The sequence below is a fragment of the Atractosteus spatula genome, chromosome 3, assembly GCF_055471065.1.
Source record: "Atractosteus spatula isolate fAtrSpa1 chromosome 3, fAtrSpa1.hap1, whole genome shotgun sequence".
NCBI lineage: Eukaryota > Metazoa > Chordata > Actinopteri > Semionotiformes > Lepisosteidae > Atractosteus > Atractosteus spatula.
Window position 1 is genome coordinate 68,043,213 of NC_142708.1, and position 17,643 is coordinate 68,060,855.

Here is a 17,643-nt window from a genome sequence, read left to right on the forward strand (position 1 = left end):
GAGTGAAATGTCAACAGCCCATCCACTTCAGCATTGACAATCCTACACAGTTTTTGTAGTTAGTGTACTGTAAGTGTTGCAATAATTTAAAAGTGTATCAGAATCCTTTGTGAATGCTGTGTCTGTATGAACATGGAAGTGAACTCAACAGTAGATGTCTGTAGCTCCAGTCCCACAGAGCCATGAGTCGTCTGGCTTTCACTAAGCTCTGAGTGACTTGACTGGCTTCGAACAGATTGCTTTCCAGATCTCTGCTCCCTGACCAATTGAAGGCTGCCTAATGAATCTGAAGGACTAAGCCCTGCAGGACATCCCTGTGATAAAAGAACTTGTGTTTTCACATGCCTGTCCCTAGGTGTCCCTGCTGCACAAGTACTCAGAGGCCATTCGGGGAAACCTGTCCAAGATAATGCGTTTAAAGATTGTCGCCCTGGTGACGGTGGAGGTCCACGCCCGTGATGTCATCGACCGGCTGGCCAAGTCTGGCTGTTGTGATGTCACCTCTTTTGACTGGCTCTGTCAGCTGCGACTCTACTGGGACAAGGTACAGTACAGCCGCCTGGACAGAGAGTAGATGGATAACCACAGATCTTCAATACATGCTGAGCAGACAGGAATCACTTATAATAGTTAAGCAGGTGGCTGCACAAAGGGGTGGCTGGGATGTTCTGGAACAGATCTGGCATTGAAACTCCTGAAAGGAAACAGCAGCTTCCCTCCCCCTGTCAAGCCCTACTGTGCTCAGCAGTTTCCTGTTCTCCACAGGATGAAGATGACTGCATCATCAGACAGACCAACACACACTTCCCCTATGGATATGAATATCTGGGGAACTCTGGCCGCCTGGTCATTACCCCCCTCACTGACAGGTATTTCAATCTGTCTTTCACTCTTCAGCTCTCCTTCTTCCTCTTTACATTTCTGTTTCATTCTCCTCTGCATCTCTGCCTGCCTTACTTCTGTCTGTCCAAGTCTCTCTCTCCCTTCTCTCTCTACCTCTCATCAGCCTGTGCGTTCTCACTCCCTTCTCCCCTCTCTTTCCCATACTCCTCTCTCTCCATTTCTCCTTCCCCTCATCAAGCTCTTTCAAGTTTGATCAACAGCCTCACATTCTCTGGAGGTAGAAAAAGTAAAGACAACTTACAGTACTTTAACACAGAAAACAGAAGACAACAATTAGAGAATCATTATAATGAGTACTAGGAAGTGATAAATTAGTCTCTTTTCTAAGAGCAGAGAACAAGTTCTTTGTCTCCGCACTCTTTCTTATACTGGTATTCTTTTTCTTTTCCTTGGTTCTATCTCTCACATATGTTTGGTGAAGTAGAAGATACAGCAATAACTACCAAAAATTAGAGATTGCCTTTAATTGTGGATTGTTCCACTTCCCGCTGCCATTATATCTGCAATATTCTGCCACCGCAGTTCAATTGTGCTGTACTGTATGTTCACCTGTAGATGTCCCTGATTACATGGTCCCACTCAACCAACAGCAGTTCACCAATGCAGATTTTGATGAGATGGGGACAGCTGCTCAGTAGTTCCTTGTGACTTGGAATGGGATTCCTGTTGGTTAGTTCCTAATCCACCAGCTTGTAAATCCTCAAGGCTGTCTGAATTGATATGTTAGCCAGGTCTGATGATATGTTCAGAGATGGAACAGGACTAAGTGCACTGACAATCGCAGCCTCTTGGGAGGACAGCTGTATCAGCTGTCTCTCCCACAGCACAGCACTCTAAGGTAAAGATCTGGCCTGTTCCTGATTTGCAGTCCTCGGGAACCATTCGATATACCACACACTGGGCCATTTCCACTACTCCTGCACATGCATCTGTCCATCCATTTTCTAAACACTTCCTCCCATTCAGGCTCCTGGGGGACCCAAAGCCTATCCTGGCAAGCAATGGGCGCAAGGCGGGTTACACATTGGATGGGATGAGAAATCAATTGCAGGGCACTTACAGACACACACACTCACACCAGGGCCAAATTTCCCAGAAGCCAGTTAGCCTACCTGTAGATTTTTGTACGGCGGGGAGGAAAACCACGCGAACATGGAGAGAACACAGAAACTCCATACTGATAGCACCCTAGGGCCCCAGTGCTGTAAGGCTGCAATGTGCACTATAACCTTTTCACAACATAACCTTTTCTAATGTTTAAGCTGGCAGGATTTAGCAGGCCAGTGCGAGCAGGAGAGTTGTCGTGTCTCTGCCCGTGCAGGTGCTACATGACCCTCACCACAGCCCTGCACCTGCACCGCGGCGGCTCGCCGAAGGGCCCGGCTGGCACCGGCAAGACCGAGACGGTGAAGGACCTGGGCAAGGCTCTGGGCATGTACGTCATCGTGGTCAACTGCTCCGAGGGGCTGGACTTCAAATCCATGGGCCGCATGTACTCCGGCCTGGCACAGGTGACCACAGGCAGAGAATCACTCCCACTTTGTTCCCACCAACCGCTGCCCTTTGTGTACAGATGTGCCTCCTGTTCTCAGTCCTAAATTTTCCACTTGTGTTCCCCTGTCAGTCGCTCACTGTTGATCCTGATGAAATTGATTAGGCTGCCTCTGTGTGCTTTAAATGCTTGAATCAAGTCTCCTCTGTATGGATCTGAAGAGATGCAGATCCTTTAACCTGTCTGTGTATGACACAGGCCCTCTGTGTCATTAATTAGTTAACGCTGGGACATGTTCAATAAACTCCTAAAGAATGAAGAAATAAACAGTCAACAAAGATTATTCACTGCACTTCATGATGTGAAAGATGAATCCTGTGGTTGTCCCTGCAGACTGGAGCCTGGGGCTGCTTTGACGAGTTCAACCGCATCAACATAGAGGTGCTGTCTGTGGTGGCGCAGCAGATCCTGTCCATCCTGTCCGCGCTGTCTGCTGGTGCCACACGCTTCGTCTTTCAGGGCCGCGACATCAGCCTGGTGTGGTCCTGCGGCATCTTCATCACCATGAATCCTGGTACGGGCTGGTGGCAAATTCACTGTCCCCTAGTGAAGCAGAGGCACTTCCTCAGAATGCACCTTTACTAAAGCATAATTTACCTTCATTGTTCAGGTTTCTAGCTGCCTGCTGTGGCTTTCCACAGGTTTAAAGCACCTTCACTGCGCTTTCATGTCTATAGTACACTAGGGAAACAAATACTTTTCAGCATCAGGGTTCCTGATTGAGGACCTGAGTAGAATCTTAATGTGTCTCACGTCATCTGTCACATCTCAGGTGAAACCTGAATTCTGGGCTTAGGGTGGGGGGGACAACAGAAAGTATTTTTATTATGACTTTTGCAAAAGTGTTAAGCAGTACACAAAAGTACTGTACCTGCAAATGGCTCATTTGAGCCCTGACTGTGCAGCTTCGATATAATCGCAGGAAAGGTGAAAAATACTATGTGAAATCAGCCAGGGTAACCTTTCTTAAGAGGAGAAAGATTCCTGTACAGATGTCATTCCTTCTTGTCTGGACTCCATTGTGGTGGTTTTCTTCTGACTGGGATTCCTTCCTGCAGCAGCGCATGAACGGTTGACACGTTCCGGGGCTAGGAGAGCTACAGTTGGTGCCCTTGGCAAGCCACCCAGCCATGAGTGCTGGGACGTGCCGTGATGTCAGCGAGACACTGCTGTGCTCCAGTCAGCACTGAGGAGCGGGCAGTGGGGTGTGTGTGTCACGTCTCGACTCACACCAGCTGCAGACAGGGGAGAAGTGTGACAGCTCCATCCCAGAGGCCCAGAGCACATCCCTCACCCACTGAGTGCCTACTGGGGTAGCTGAGGGCTGAGAGAGCCCTGCCCAAATAATCCCACCCTTTCCCTCTTGGCAAGTTCCAGTCACTGGCTAGTGATGTGACCCAGGCTCGAACCCACAGCATCTGGGAGCATGGAGCTCATAGTGTGTGAAGGCAAGCACCTTTACTAGATGAGCCACACAGAAGCCCCAATTTTTCTTTTTTTCTTAGTTTTTCCAAGCTTGTACTGTGCTATAATTTTGGGTATCTCACTGTATATTTTACTGTAACGTGCCATAATCAAGTTGTATGAGGATTTCTCCTCAAATCCCCGTGGTCCCATCTCTCCTTTCCCCCTGTGTCCGCTCAGGCTACGCTGGCCGCACAGAGCTACCTGACAACCTCAAGTCCATGTTCCGGCCTATCTCCATGGTGGTGCCTGACTCCACGCTGATCGCGGAGATCATCCTGTTCGGAGAGGGCTTCAACAACTGCAAGGTGACCCGCCGCCCTCCCAGATGAGATGGGACGTCGGACTGGATATGTCTGCGGCTGTGTGGAAGAAGTGGAGTGCGGCTGTGTGAAAGTAGTGTGCAGGAACTCTAGGGGTTTTAATGCAGGTTTTTCCTGTGAAAGCCAGGCAGGGTGGAAGATCATCAATTAAAGGTTTAGTCCACCCTGCGGGAGTCCCTCCTGACCTGTATAGACTAACTGTGTCCAGTGCCTTTGCTATGTAGGTACAATCTGCATGGAGTATAAGTAGCTGTGACAGTGGTACTGTAGTTCTTGGAGTCTCACTGCATTAGGTTTACAGATTTCTCTATTCACACACTGTTCATTCTGAATGTCAATAGCTTTCTCAGCCTGTGATTACCCTTGTACAATGAATAATGTTCTCTCTCTCTGCTATGCCCCACCTTTGTGTATCCCTCAGCATCTCTGGTTTCCCTTTCCCATCTTCTCAGTCTCTCCCCCTCGCTTTATCCCCTCTTTCTGCACTCTCTGCCTCCTGCTGTTTCTCCGTCTCTCCTTCTCAGTCTCTCTCGGGCTGTGCTAGAGCGAGTACCAGCAGTATCGCAGTATTGCCCCAGCAGTTGTGTAAGCACATGATCGGCATGGCTCTTACAAACAATGTGGAAAAACTCTCTCCTCCTATTTTTTTACCCCCCTCATTTCTTTATTTTTCGGTTTGTAAAGACATGGAGTTGTTTTCATTTTCAAAAGGAAGAGATACAGATATAAATAAGCGTGTTAGACTCGATGTTGTTTTGATTAACCTGACAAAGTGAAAGTACAAGCCAGTCTCCTCTCGCCTCTCTCTCTCAATTCAATTAAATTCAATTCAAGGTGCTTTATTGGCATGACCGATGGGTACAATCAGTGCTGCCAAAGCAAATTAAAAATAAAATTTGCATGAAACAAAAAATAAAAATAAAATAAAATCTACAGACATATTACAGACATTTACAACTGTCTCAATTAAATTCAATTTCAGTTCAAATTGCTTTATTAGCATAACTGATGGGTACAATCAGTGTTGCCAAAGCAAATAAAAATAAAAATAAACAAAGTCTACAGACATATTACAGACATTTACAACAAAAACATATCATAAAATATTTACATAAACTGTAAACATATACAACTCTCTCTATCTCTGTTGCCCCCTGGTGTTCAGGTGCTGGCGAAGAAGGTCTTCACCCTCTACTCCCTGGCCATGCAGCAGCTGTCCAAGCAGGATCACTATGACTTCGGCCTGCGCGCTCTGACCTCGCTGCTGCGGTACGCTGGGAAGAAGCGCCGCGTGCGTCCCGATGTCGCTGACGAAGAGGTCAGCATCGTTTGCTGGAAACCACTGATGAATCCATTTACTGATCCAACCCACTGTCTAGCAATTGATGGGTCAATCAATCTGTTAGTTTTCATTTCAAACTGAACATGCTCGTGCAGTGCACTGCCTCAAAGCACTTTTCCTCAAGGTCAGGCTATTGACATCAAGGATGTTATTGTTATCAAGATAAGAAAAATTAATATTAGTATAGTTTTAAAAATAGGAACTCCGACCTCTCGACCTTTGGACCTTTTGGACAGAATTGAAGTAAGTCAAAACTTACTTACACAATTAGCAAAGACTGGGTGGCCTTGGAAAAAGAAAGAGAAAGCTTTGACAGAACGTGGTCAGTGGCAAATGACAAAGTTACACCTCTGGCTCTGTCCCAGATCCTATTGATGTCGATGAAGGACATGAACATCGCCAAGCTGACATCTGTGGACCTGCCTTTGTTCAACGCCATCATTCAGGACCTGTTCCCTGGAGTGGACACGCCCACGATTGACTACGGCAAGGTCAGAGAGCACACACACACACACACACACATCGTCATGCTTATTATCCCTCATCCAGGGCGACCTGCAGCATTACTGCTCTCTCAGTACCAGTGTGTGTGACTGTCCCAGACTACTGTGTCCTCTCTGTGTCTGTGTCCTGCTCTCTCAGTACCAGTGTGTGTGACTGTCCCAGACTGCTGTGTCCTCTCTGTGTCTGTGTCCTGCTCTCTCAGTACCAGTGTGTGTGACTGTCCCAGACTGCTGTGTCCTCTCTGTGTCAGTGTCCTGCTCTCTCAGTACCAGTGTGTGTGACTGTCCCAGACTGCTGTGTCCTCTCTGTGTCAGTGTCCTGCTCTCTCAGTACCAGTGTGTGTGACTGTCCCAGACTGTCTCAGTGTCAGAGTGTGTCCCTGAACAAGCTTGCTTCGTGCTCTGTCACTCCCAGCTGAAGGAGACGATCGAGGGAGAGCTGCGGCAGAGCGGCCTGCAGGTCACGCCCTTCACCCTGACCAAGGTCATCCAGCTGTACGAGACTAAGAACTCGCGGCACTCCTCCATGATCGTGGGCAAGACAGGCAGCGGCAAGACCGTCACCTGGAGGACCCTGCAGGCCGCGCTGACCACCCTGCACCGCAACAGCGAGCCGGGCTACAACCTGGTCCGGGTGAGCGCTGACGAGCAGGCTGGCCCAGTGTGTCCGCACGTTTCACTGCTCACAGGAACCCTCTGTCAGCCTCTGCCTTTTCTCTTTTGCTCCATTCCCATCTCAGCCCTCCCATCCCTCTCTCCTTCCCCCTCTCCTCTGCAAAGTTCTGTCAGTCTGTGTTTCACACAGTTTCCTGCTTCAACACTTCCTTTTAGGAAGAGGCTTAAGAATAACTACAAGCGTCATACATTTGTTAGGATTGTGTGCTTGTTTTGAGGTTTTTGGTGTTATTTTCAAATTTCAAAGCCTTGGCTTTCCTTTTAAAAAATACCTGTGAAACCAATGCATTCATACTATTTCTACACAGAATTTCTGACACACCTTTCCGTCTCACTCTGATGGATCACACATTTTTTATTTTTGTACTCTGTTGCTCACTCACTATCATTTTTCCTTTTCTTTGTTTTTTCTGCCTCTCCCCCGTTCACGCATTTCCTACGCACGTACTTTGTCTGTGTTTCCTCTGCCTATTTATTCCCAGCGTCTCTTCACCTGTTCCCTCTTTTGCTCTGAATCTCGGTCTCTTATGATCTGTTTTCTCTGCCTCATTCTCACTTTCTCTTTCCACACCTTCCTCTATGCATATTGTACCTATTAATGATGTCTCTCGATGTCTATAAATATTCTCTTGTCTCTGGCTCCCCCTCTAAATCCCTCACGCTTTCTAACTCTGCCCTGTCCCCCCCTGGTTCCCTGTGCGTCCTGCCCGCGTGGAGTAGGAGTGTCCTCTGAACCCCAAGGCCGTGAGTCTGGGGGAGCTGTATGGGGAATATGACCTGAGCACCAACGAATGGACAGACGGGGTGCTGTCCAGCCTGATGAGAGCGGCCTGCGCAGGTACAGTATTTGACACCTCCTGACGCAGGAGAGAGGGGTTGACAGAGTAAGAAGATAACCAGTGCCATCAAATTGGTTGGCAGTGTGCGTTTCATGGGATGTGCTGGCAAAGCAGTTTGAATTCCAGTTCAGCAGTCTGAAAGAGGGAAGGGAAGAAGAACAAGACAAACGGAGAGAGCGAGAGGCAGAGATGGAGACATAAAGAAACAGAAACATTTGGGGAGATGGGGAAGGACACATACCGTATAAAATATGTAGAGCTCATCCTGAAGTCCCCTCATAAGGGCAAAACAGCTGCCTGTAGCTGCTGACTTAGACTTTGTGAAACAAAAGTTAACAACATAAAAATAGTTGTGATTCCCGATAATTTGTACAGCCAGGTACCCTGAACACATCTGAAAAAGTTAAGGAAACAGTTCTTTTAAAACTGCAAGAGGGAGGTTTTGCAAGATTTGTTTGATAAGGCTGTTAGGGTTAGGGTCAGGGCCTTATAGAGGAACAGGTAAAGAGTCATTCCACGCTGAAAGGTTAAGAGAAGAAACACCAATTTTTGGCCGTGAATAAGCTCGCACTTGAATAAGGCTTCACAGCCAAAACGTAGTTTCTTTTTTTACATTTCAGCATGGAAAGAAACTTTACTGGTCTTTTGCAGCCTACGCATGCTCACGCAGCTCCCTACTCAGCCTTATAGAGTTTGGCTTTTGTAGCGCAAGTTACAAATACAGTGATGTGAAAAAGTGTTTACCCCCTTCCTGATTTCTTATTTTTTTGCATGTTTGTCACACTGAAATGTTTCAGATCATCAAATTGAAATATTAGACAAAGATAACACAAGTAAACACAAAATGCAGTTTTTAAATGAAGGTTTTTATTATTAAGGGAAAAAAAAAATCCAAACCTACATGGCCCTGTGTGAAAAAGTGATTGCCCCCCCTGTTAAAACATAAATCAACTGTGGTTTATCACATCTTTGGAAAGCTGAGTTCAATTTCTCTAGCCACACCCAGGCCTGATTACTGCCACACCTGTTCTCAATCAAGAAATCACTTAAATAGGACCTGCCTGACAAAGTGAAGTAGACCAAAAGATCCTCAAAAGCTAGACATCATGCTGCGATCCAAACAAATTCAGGAACAAATGAGAAACAGAGTAATTGAGATTTATCAGTCTGGAAAAGGTTATAAAGCCATTTCTAAAGCTTTGGGACTCCAGCGAACCACAGTGAGAGCCATTATCCACAAATGGCGAAAACATGGAACAGTGGTGAACCTTCCCAGGAGTGGCCGGTCGACCAAAATTACCCCAAGAGCGCAGCGACGACTCATCCAAGAGGTCACAAAAAACCCCACAACAACATCCAAAGAACTGCAGGCTTCACTTGCCTCAGTTAAGGTCAGTGTTCATGACTCCACCATAAGAAAGAGACTGGGCAAAAATGGCCTGCATGGCAGAGTTCCAAGACGAAAACCACTGCTGAGCGAAAAGAACATAAAGGCTAGTCTCAGTTTTGCCAGAAAACATCTTGATGATCCCCAAGACTTTTGGGAAAATACTCTGTGGACTGACGAGACAAAAGTTGAACTTTTTGGAAGGTGTGTGTCCCATTACATCTGGCGTAAAAGTAACACAGCATTTCAGAAAAGGAACATCATGCCAACAGTAAAATATGGTGGTGGTAGTGTGATGGTCTGGGGCTGTTTTGCAGCTTCAGGACCTGGAAGACCTGCTGTGGTAAATGGAACCATGAATTCTGCTGTCTACCAAAAAATCCTGAAGGAGAATGTCCGGCCATCTGTTCGTGACCTCAAGCTGAAGCGCACTTGGGTTCTGCAGCAGGACAATGATCCAAAACACACCAGCAAGTCCACCTCTGAATGGCTTAAGAAAAACAAAATGAAGACTTTGGAGTGGCCTAGTCAAAGTCCTGACCTGAATCCGACTGAGATGTTGTGGCATGACCTTAAAAAAGCGGTTAAGGCTCGAAAACCCTCCAATGTGGCTGAATTACAGTACAACAATTCTGCAAAGATGAGTGGGCCAAAATTCCTCCACAGCGCTGTAAAAGACTCATTGCCAGTTATCGCAAACACTTGATTGCAGTTGTTGCTGCTAAGGGTGGCCACCAGTTATTACAACCAGTTATTAGGTTTAGGGGGCAATCATTTTTTCACACAGGGCCATGTAGGTTTGGATTTTTTTTTTCCCTTAATAATAAAAACCTTCATTTAAAAACTGCATTTTGTGTTTACTTGTGTTATCTTTGTCTAATATTTCAATTTGTTTGATGATCTGAAACATTTCAGTGTGACAAACATGGAAAAAAATAAGAAATCAGGAAGGGGGCAAACACTTTTTCACACCACTGTATATAGGACAATCAGTTTCTTTGTGTCTGAGCTGAGCGTGAGTCTGTCCACCCCTGTGTTGAGTGAGCTCCTCTCTCTGTGTGGAACCAGACGAGAAGCCGGATGAGAAGTGGATTGTGTTTGACGGGCCCGTAGACACCCTGTGGATTGAGAGCATGAACTCCGTCATGGATGACAACAAGGTGCTGACCCTTATCAATGGAGAGAGGATCGCCATGCCGGAGCAGGTACAGCCTGGGTCTGGGTCTCTCTGTCCTTCCTCACGACCAGGAAAACCTTGTAACATCAGGAAAACAGAATAAGACACAGCATTTGGGCTGTGGGACTTTAATCAGAGGTTGAATGCTAATGTAGCTCCCTGCTTTATCCCGTTTGGGAACAAGACCAGCATCCTCAAGTATGGCAGTGGTATCCTTCTCTGTGATACAAGCACGGCATCTTTCAGCCATGCTTTGTCACCCTCTATAACTTGTGTTCCTCTGTGCAGGTGTCCCTGCTGTTTGAGGTGGAGGACCTGGCTGTTGCCTCCCCAGCTACAGTGTCCCGCTGTGGGATGGTCTACACTGACTACACAGACCTGGGCTGGAAACCCTACGTTCAGTCTTGGCTGGACAAACGCAAGAAGGTGAGCTGGACTACCTGACCACTTGATATGGTTACAAATGGAGGTTACGAAAGTGGTGAATATGAAGAACTGACTGAGCGGATAAATCAATAAATGAAATAAATGATCATAAACCCCAACTTGTAAAGGTTTTGACAGGAATATACCTGAGCGGTTGGAATAGTTAGAGGAATATGAGTTATTTGCTCTCTGGCACAGCTTTTGTGAAAAACGAAATAATTCAATAATTCAAATAATTTGTTTAACTTGGTTAAACAAATATTTGTTAATAATGACAATACACATACTAAGCAACATGTAGTTCAGGTGGGTAGCTGCGTCAGCATGCGTAGGCTGCAAAGGAACAAGTAATAGGTTTATTCCATGCTGAAAAAAAGAAGAAAGAGAACACAACGTTTCGGCCGTGGAGCCTTCTTCAGGTGTCTGACACCTGAAGAAGGCTCCACGGCCGAAACGTTGTGTTCTCTTTCTTCTTTTTTTCAGCATGGAATAAACCTATTACTTGTTCCTAAGCAACATACAACATAGACATGATGCCACAAAATAAATGGGCCTCTCAATATCCTTCTCTTTTTCCCCAGTTACCCCTGCCTATTAGTTATACACTGTCTTCCTGGACTGTTGATCGACTCTTAATCATTTACCCAGAACTTAATTAGATAAGGTAAACACTATGATTAATTTGATCACTGAATCTGGACCCCCAACATCTCAGCCAAACATCCCTTTGCTCTGAAGCTGGAAATGTTGACACTAGCCAGGTGTTACCCATTGTACCCATTCTTAGTTGTAACAATACACCCCTGTCACACTGGTGTACTCGAGCAATATTACATGTTTAGTGTGAGGTCTGTTTTTATATGCACTTAAGATGTAAGTGAGATTTAGAAATAAGATAATCACTTATCTCAGATGTGTTAATGAGAGCTGACATTACCACACTCTTGCCATTCCAGCAGGGATCTAATTTATGCTTTGAATGTGGAAGTGAGAATTTCAGTGAAGCGTGGCTGTTTGTTGTCAAGAGTTCCACTTGCATTAAGCACAGGTCATACATCTCCTCTCCTCCGGCTGTGTCCTCACCAATGTTCCCTCTAAGCTGTGCGCGTGTGTGCACGCACACAGGTTGTGAAATCAGCGCACATGGGAAATTGAACTGTGCACAAAAAAATATAATAATAATAAAGCAAACACAGTCATGTGCTAAATTGACCACATGAGAGTGTCTGCGAGAGGCCCAACTTGGCTGTGTGCATCATTACCGCTACTCGATCATCGATATCTGTGCTCTCATTGTCTCGTACCTCCCTGCTCATGCTCGCTCCACGCTCGGTCTCCATGACTGCGCTCCTTGAATTGCCGTCCCGGTCTTTTGGATCTCTATGCTTCTATGAGAATTACTTTATTAACAACATTTTTGTCACTGGGGAAAAAATTTACACAACTTGAAACTTTTGCGCACAGAGGCCATTAGCAATTAGAGGGAACATCGGTCATCACACATGGTTTTTAAGCAGATATTTCACAAGGCCTTATCCCAACCCATTCTTGCAGGAGGGATAATGGTGCGTGGGGCTGAGACCCTGGCCTGGGAAGGTCAGGTACATCCACACAGTCCCTGCCACCAAGGGAAATCTGTTCCCTGGTCTGGGGGGTGTCTACTGACTAGCCCATTCTTCTGTGTTCTCCAGGAGGAGGTGGAGCACCTGCAGCGGCTGTTTGACAAGTATGTGGAGAAGACCCTGCTCTTCAGGAAGACTCACTGCAAAGAGCTGGTGCCCATCACTGAGCTGAACGGCGTGGCCTCACTGTGCCGGCTGTACCACACCCTCGCCACGCCTGAGAATGGGGTGAGTCCCAAGGCAGTGTTCCTGTGCACGGTTCTTCTTGTCCAGCCAGGGCCTGTTGTGTTCATTCCTGCTGCGCCGCTAGTCAGCATCACTGGGCTTGATTGAGTGAAACACCCCTCCCACTCCCTAAACTGGGGACCCCGAAATCCCAATTCCCGAAGGGGCTCTGTGACATGTCCCTACTCGTACTCCAGATTGTTTTTGTGGAAGGTCCTGCGGAGATGAGGTGTGCTCCTATCTATACCCAGAATAGTGTCCGTACAGCTCTGTGCCCCCTCACCCTCCCAGGTGAACCCCTCTGACTCGGACAACTTCAGCCGCATGGTGGAGCTTTGGTTCACCTTCAGCCTCATCTGGTCCATCTGTGCCTCCGTGGACGAGGAAGGGCGCAAGAAGATCGACAACTTCCTCCGGGAAACCGAGGGCACCTTCCCCAGCAAGGTACACACACATGGAAACACACACACACTCACACATACATGGACACACACACGTACATACGGATACACATACATTACATAAACAAGTACACACACAACTACGCACACACAGACACAGACACACGTACATACTGACACACACGTACATACTGACACACACGTACAAACACATGGACACACTCGGACATACTATGACACAAACACACTGACACACACACGGACATACTGACACACAAACATACGGACACACACACAAACACAGACACGTACATACGGATACGCATACAGCATATACACATGTCTCAGACATGTACATACTGACACACACGGACATACTGACACACAAACACACACAAACATACAGACATACTGACACACACACAAACACATGGACACACACACATCCACACATGTGCACACATGTACATACGGACACACAGATGGACACAGATGCACACATACAACAGACATTCTCACACAAACTCGGGCACTCGGCGTACACTGTGCTCACAGTGACATGCAGTCATGCACAAACAATTGTACCTTTGTGTGTTATTTTCTTAGACTTAATCCCTGCCTTAAGATTAAATAGGTGTCCACACACTCATAGACAGACACACGCAGACCTTTCGGTGCTGTGATGGCGTGTTGATCCACACTAGCAGCTCTGCAGTCAGTCCATCTCCACTACCCCTTCTCTAGGACACTATCTACGAGTACTACGTGGACCCCAAGAACAAGACCTGGGCCTCGTTTGAGGAGAAGCTGCCAAAGGGCTGGAGGTACCCCCCAGGGTGAGTGCCAGCTGGTGCAATAATGCTAATAATTTTCTCACTGTCATCAGCAATAATGCTAATATCAGTCAGAGTCCTGAAGAGCGCGAGACCATCGCGAAGTGACACAGACACAGCTTGTTCAGGAGAAATCACTCCTGAAGCAGGATTGTGTGTTTTTCAGTGTAGTATCTACCTGCACAGACATCAAGGATATTTTTGTTTGTCTAGCAATTCTGCAGTTCAGATTCTGATTTGTACAGCAAAATGCAGAATTTGTGTAGCACTTTCTAAATGCACTTACTGAAGATAACGCACTGTTATTTGTTGTAAAAAATGAATTTTAATATCAATCCAGAAAACACTAGACTAAAAACAGCTTTTCATTTTTAATTTCAAACACTTTTGAGGTAAATATGCTGTTTAGAATGAATAGGTCTGTTTTGTGATTTGGAGGGCTTTGCATCACTGTATTTTGTAATGAGGCTCATTGTGTTCTTCCAATGCAAATCATTCAAGAGTCTCCAATGCAGAGCTTGATTTTCATTTTCAGAGCATAGTGGTATACTGAGTCAGTGTTCTTCCTGTTGGCACTTCTGTATTTCGGTCATGTTTGGTCTTTGTCAAGTGCCACTTTATATCCACTCTGTCACAGATGAATCAGAGGGGGTATTACACTGTGTGAATGTCCTCAGGTGCTTGTCTCAACTGCCCACACACCTGCTTTCAATCTCCTCGTGACACAGCAGCCACTGTGGCCCCAGGCCACTACATGTCCTGGGTTTGAGCCAAGATGGTGGTTTTCCACAGAAACCTCCCTCGTGCTATTGCATTCCACACACAAATGTCTTTACTAAGTTAGAGGAAGTGCCAGTAAGAATTCATGCTTATTGAGATTTATTCCGTTAGTTAAGCAGAGATCTGTTAGACTTAGGATTGGCTGCAGAACAGTGTACAGGCTAAGCATTGTCTCTGAACAATATTTCAATGTGTAAGCATTCTGGAGCAAAAAAGAAAATTATATTATTGTGTTGTCAGACTTTAAAACGCCGCAGATAAATGTGCATTGCTGTTACATTCTGTCCTCAGTTTGCATGCAATACCATCTGTTTCCATCTCTGTATCTGATTTTGTCTCTTTTATTGGGCTAAAAATCTTTGTCCAAGTCAGAATGCAGTTCACATGTTTTGCGGCATAAGAAGGAGAAACTGTTTAGGAATCAAACCTTGGCTTAGATCCACGTTTATCTTTGTTTTCATTACAATCTTATTTGTGGGGCTGAAGAAATGCTTTGATGTCAGGTTTGTTTCCTTTGCTTCTGAAATGGCTTTGTATTTTACTGATGATACAATAAAGGAAGTGGCTAGTGCTGTTAACTGAGAAGCAAGAGCAATCTTTGAGCAGAAGGGCTGAACTGTCGCCCCTTTGGCGTAACTGTGTGTTTTTCTGTTCTCAGTTCCCCCTTCTACAAGATCATGGTTCCCACTGTGGACACCGTGCGCTACAACTTCCTGGTGCGGGCACTGGTGTCCAGTCAGTGCCCGGTGCTCCTGGTGGGACTGGTGGGCACGGGGAAGACCTCCATTGCCCAGACCGTCCTGCAGGGGCTGGACACCTCCAAGTGGGGCGTGCTGATCGTCAACATGTCCGCCCAGGTGAGCAGGTCCAGTGTATATATTAAGTGTGAAGTATTTCCGGTGTTAAGTTCGATGTATTTTAAGTTAGATGTAAAGTTCTTCCCCTGGACCCAGCCACAGCTCCTGGGATCTGGTAGACCTGCTGTTGGCTTGCACTGATGCTAGTGACCAAGCAGTGCTCAGTCTCCAGGCCTCAGGGTCAGCTCTGAGAGGGGGACGAGCCCTGCAGGTCCAGGGACTGTGCCGTTGGTGATTCCGATTTGAGTGGGTATAATGGCCCGATCCACACTGATCAAAACTGAAATCAGGTCAGCAGGATTATTAGCAGAAATGATCATAAGAACCATGTGTGTTTGTTCAGACTTCCTCGAACAACGTGCAGGCCGTTATCGAGAGCCGCGTGGAGAAGCGGACGAAGGGGGTGTACGTGCCGATCGGGGGGAAGCGCCTCATCACCTTCCTGGACGACCTGAACATGCCGGCTCAGGACAGCTTCGGCTCCCAACCCCCGCTGGAGCTGCTGCGCCTCTGGATCGACTACGGCTTCTGGTACGACCGGCAGAAGCAGACGGTCACATGCATCAAGGTGAGGCCTGCGCCTTTCCCAATGTACTCCAGGCACAGGGCTGCGGGGCACCCTGGCATCACTGCTGCAGGCCTGGATCAGTCCTGGAGTCCCCAGCTCAGCCTGACTGGTGTACAGGGGCACTGGGTAGCCAGGGCCCTCTTGGCCTTCGGTGCCTTGCCTTCCTTCACAGCACTGTCAAACCCGCAGTGCTGTGAGGGACAGGGGCTGCTCTTCCAGGCTGTGCTGTCTCTCCTGTCAGCTCTCCAGCTCTCCTGTGGAGTCTGGGAAGGCTCTGACAGGAGCCTGGGTCTGGGCGTGTCTGCAGGTCCTCCAGCTTCTATGTTATCCCTGAGCTGGAAGCACCAGCCTTAAAATAATCAGGGATACCAATTTTTTTATTTTAAAAAAAGCACATCGAGGGAGATTAAATCTGCTAATATAAAATACTGTAAAATGATGAGAGATTGATAATAGGTAAAGATGTTGCTGTATTATCATTATTTCTATTCAGAAAAACATAGTAATTCTTACAGGGGTGCTTCAACATGATTGATGTTTTTGGTGACCACCGGGAACTCAAGTCTAAAACTGGAGTGTCTGAACATGGCAAAGACTTCCACACATGTTACTGAAGTCAAGGAGGTGCTGACCTCTAAAGAACGTAAAAGGAACAGGATCACAATGAAGCCTTTTCTCAAGGAAATGTCAGAAACGGATGAGTAAAAGGAACTGAGTCTTTCTAGTTGTGAAGAGAGGCTACTACGTGGTGATTAGATCTAGGTATTCAAAATCCTTACAAAAATCAACCTAAGGGAACTGTACATCAGGTTTAAAAGTCAAACCTGGGCTATCAGGAGAAAACTATCAGCAGAAGCACATAGAATTGAGGACAGCAGGCACTGCTTTACACAAAGAGAGGTGGGGGAAGGGAGCAAGCTACCCACCTGCATCACTGAAGCAGACTCTGTTGGATGTCTAAGGAAATTTCTGGATGAAATTCTGGGATTGCCTAGCTAAAGAGCAGCTCAAATGCAGGGGTCTGTATTTACCTTCTTACAGTAGAGAAATGATGGGAGTTGAGAGCTCTGGACTCAGGACTGAAAGCTTGTGAGATTGGGTCTGCCCTATATTCCACCCCAACTGTGCATGCCTACCTGCAATAAAACAGTACAGCTTTGATAGGACTTTTATCCAGGAGAGAGCCTTGCACTTTCTGCCTGCTCTAACCTACCAGGAATTAAATCTGTCCAGATAATTTGGCCTGGCCTCTAGGTTGGAGTCTGGATTGTACTACTTTAACTATAGGCAGGACCTGAGAATTGTTAAGAGAATTGTTAGTTGTTTTCTCAAATTGACTCTGTTCTGATTGACAGGACATGTTCCTGATGGCAGCGATGGGGCCCCCTGGTGGTGGAAGGACTCACATATCAGGACGCCTGCAGAGCCGTTTTAACCTCATCAATATGACCTTCCCCACTGTGAGTCAGAGCACTTAGAGTGTACCAATTCATTTATCTGAGTAAAAGGCCAAAATCTGAAATCTGCTTTGATCCACCTGGGAGATTGTCATCTGTCAAAGGAATATTTTAAACTGCACTTGCCTTGTGTGTTAAAATATGGAAGCATGGACTAGCTGTTAGTAATTTGTAGCATTTGTAGCAAATTTTAATTACAGTGATTGTAAAATAGTTTAAAATGATTTTTGCTGTTGTCCTTGTGTGAACTCATCATCTGATGCCTTAATGGCAACAACAACAATAATATTACATTTCTATTTAGTTGTA

The 17,643-nt window shown here is 46.4% G+C and overlaps 1 protein-coding gene across 1 annotated transcript in view; it reads left to right on the forward strand.

The window, feature by feature from the left end:
- Positions 1–17,643, forward strand: part of dnah2 (dynein, axonemal, heavy chain 2) — an 89,012-nt gene that overhangs the window by 44,095 nt on the left and 27,274 nt on the right. Inside the window, exons 34-50 of the mRNA XM_088910071.1 lie at positions 356–544; positions 766–869; positions 2,225–2,414; positions 2,789–2,969; positions 4,100–4,227; positions 5,408–5,560; positions 5,950–6,075; positions 6,503–6,721; positions 7,483–7,600; positions 10,057–10,193; positions 10,454–10,591; positions 12,283–12,441; positions 12,730–12,882; positions 13,584–13,675; positions 15,111–15,309; positions 15,653–15,877; positions 17,233–17,337. Of these exons, the coding sequence (XP_088766197.1) occupies positions 356–544; positions 766–869; positions 2,225–2,414; positions 2,789–2,969; positions 4,100–4,227; positions 5,408–5,560; positions 5,950–6,075; positions 6,503–6,721; positions 7,483–7,600; positions 10,057–10,193; positions 10,454–10,591; positions 12,283–12,441; positions 12,730–12,882; positions 13,584–13,675; positions 15,111–15,309; positions 15,653–15,877; positions 17,233–17,337 (2,616 nt within the window). The remainder of the gene's footprint in view (positions 1–355; positions 545–765; positions 870–2,224; positions 2,415–2,788; positions 2,970–4,099; positions 4,228–5,407; positions 5,561–5,949; positions 6,076–6,502; positions 6,722–7,482; positions 7,601–10,056; positions 10,194–10,453; positions 10,592–12,282; positions 12,442–12,729; positions 12,883–13,583; positions 13,676–15,110; positions 15,310–15,652; positions 15,878–17,232; positions 17,338–17,643) is intronic.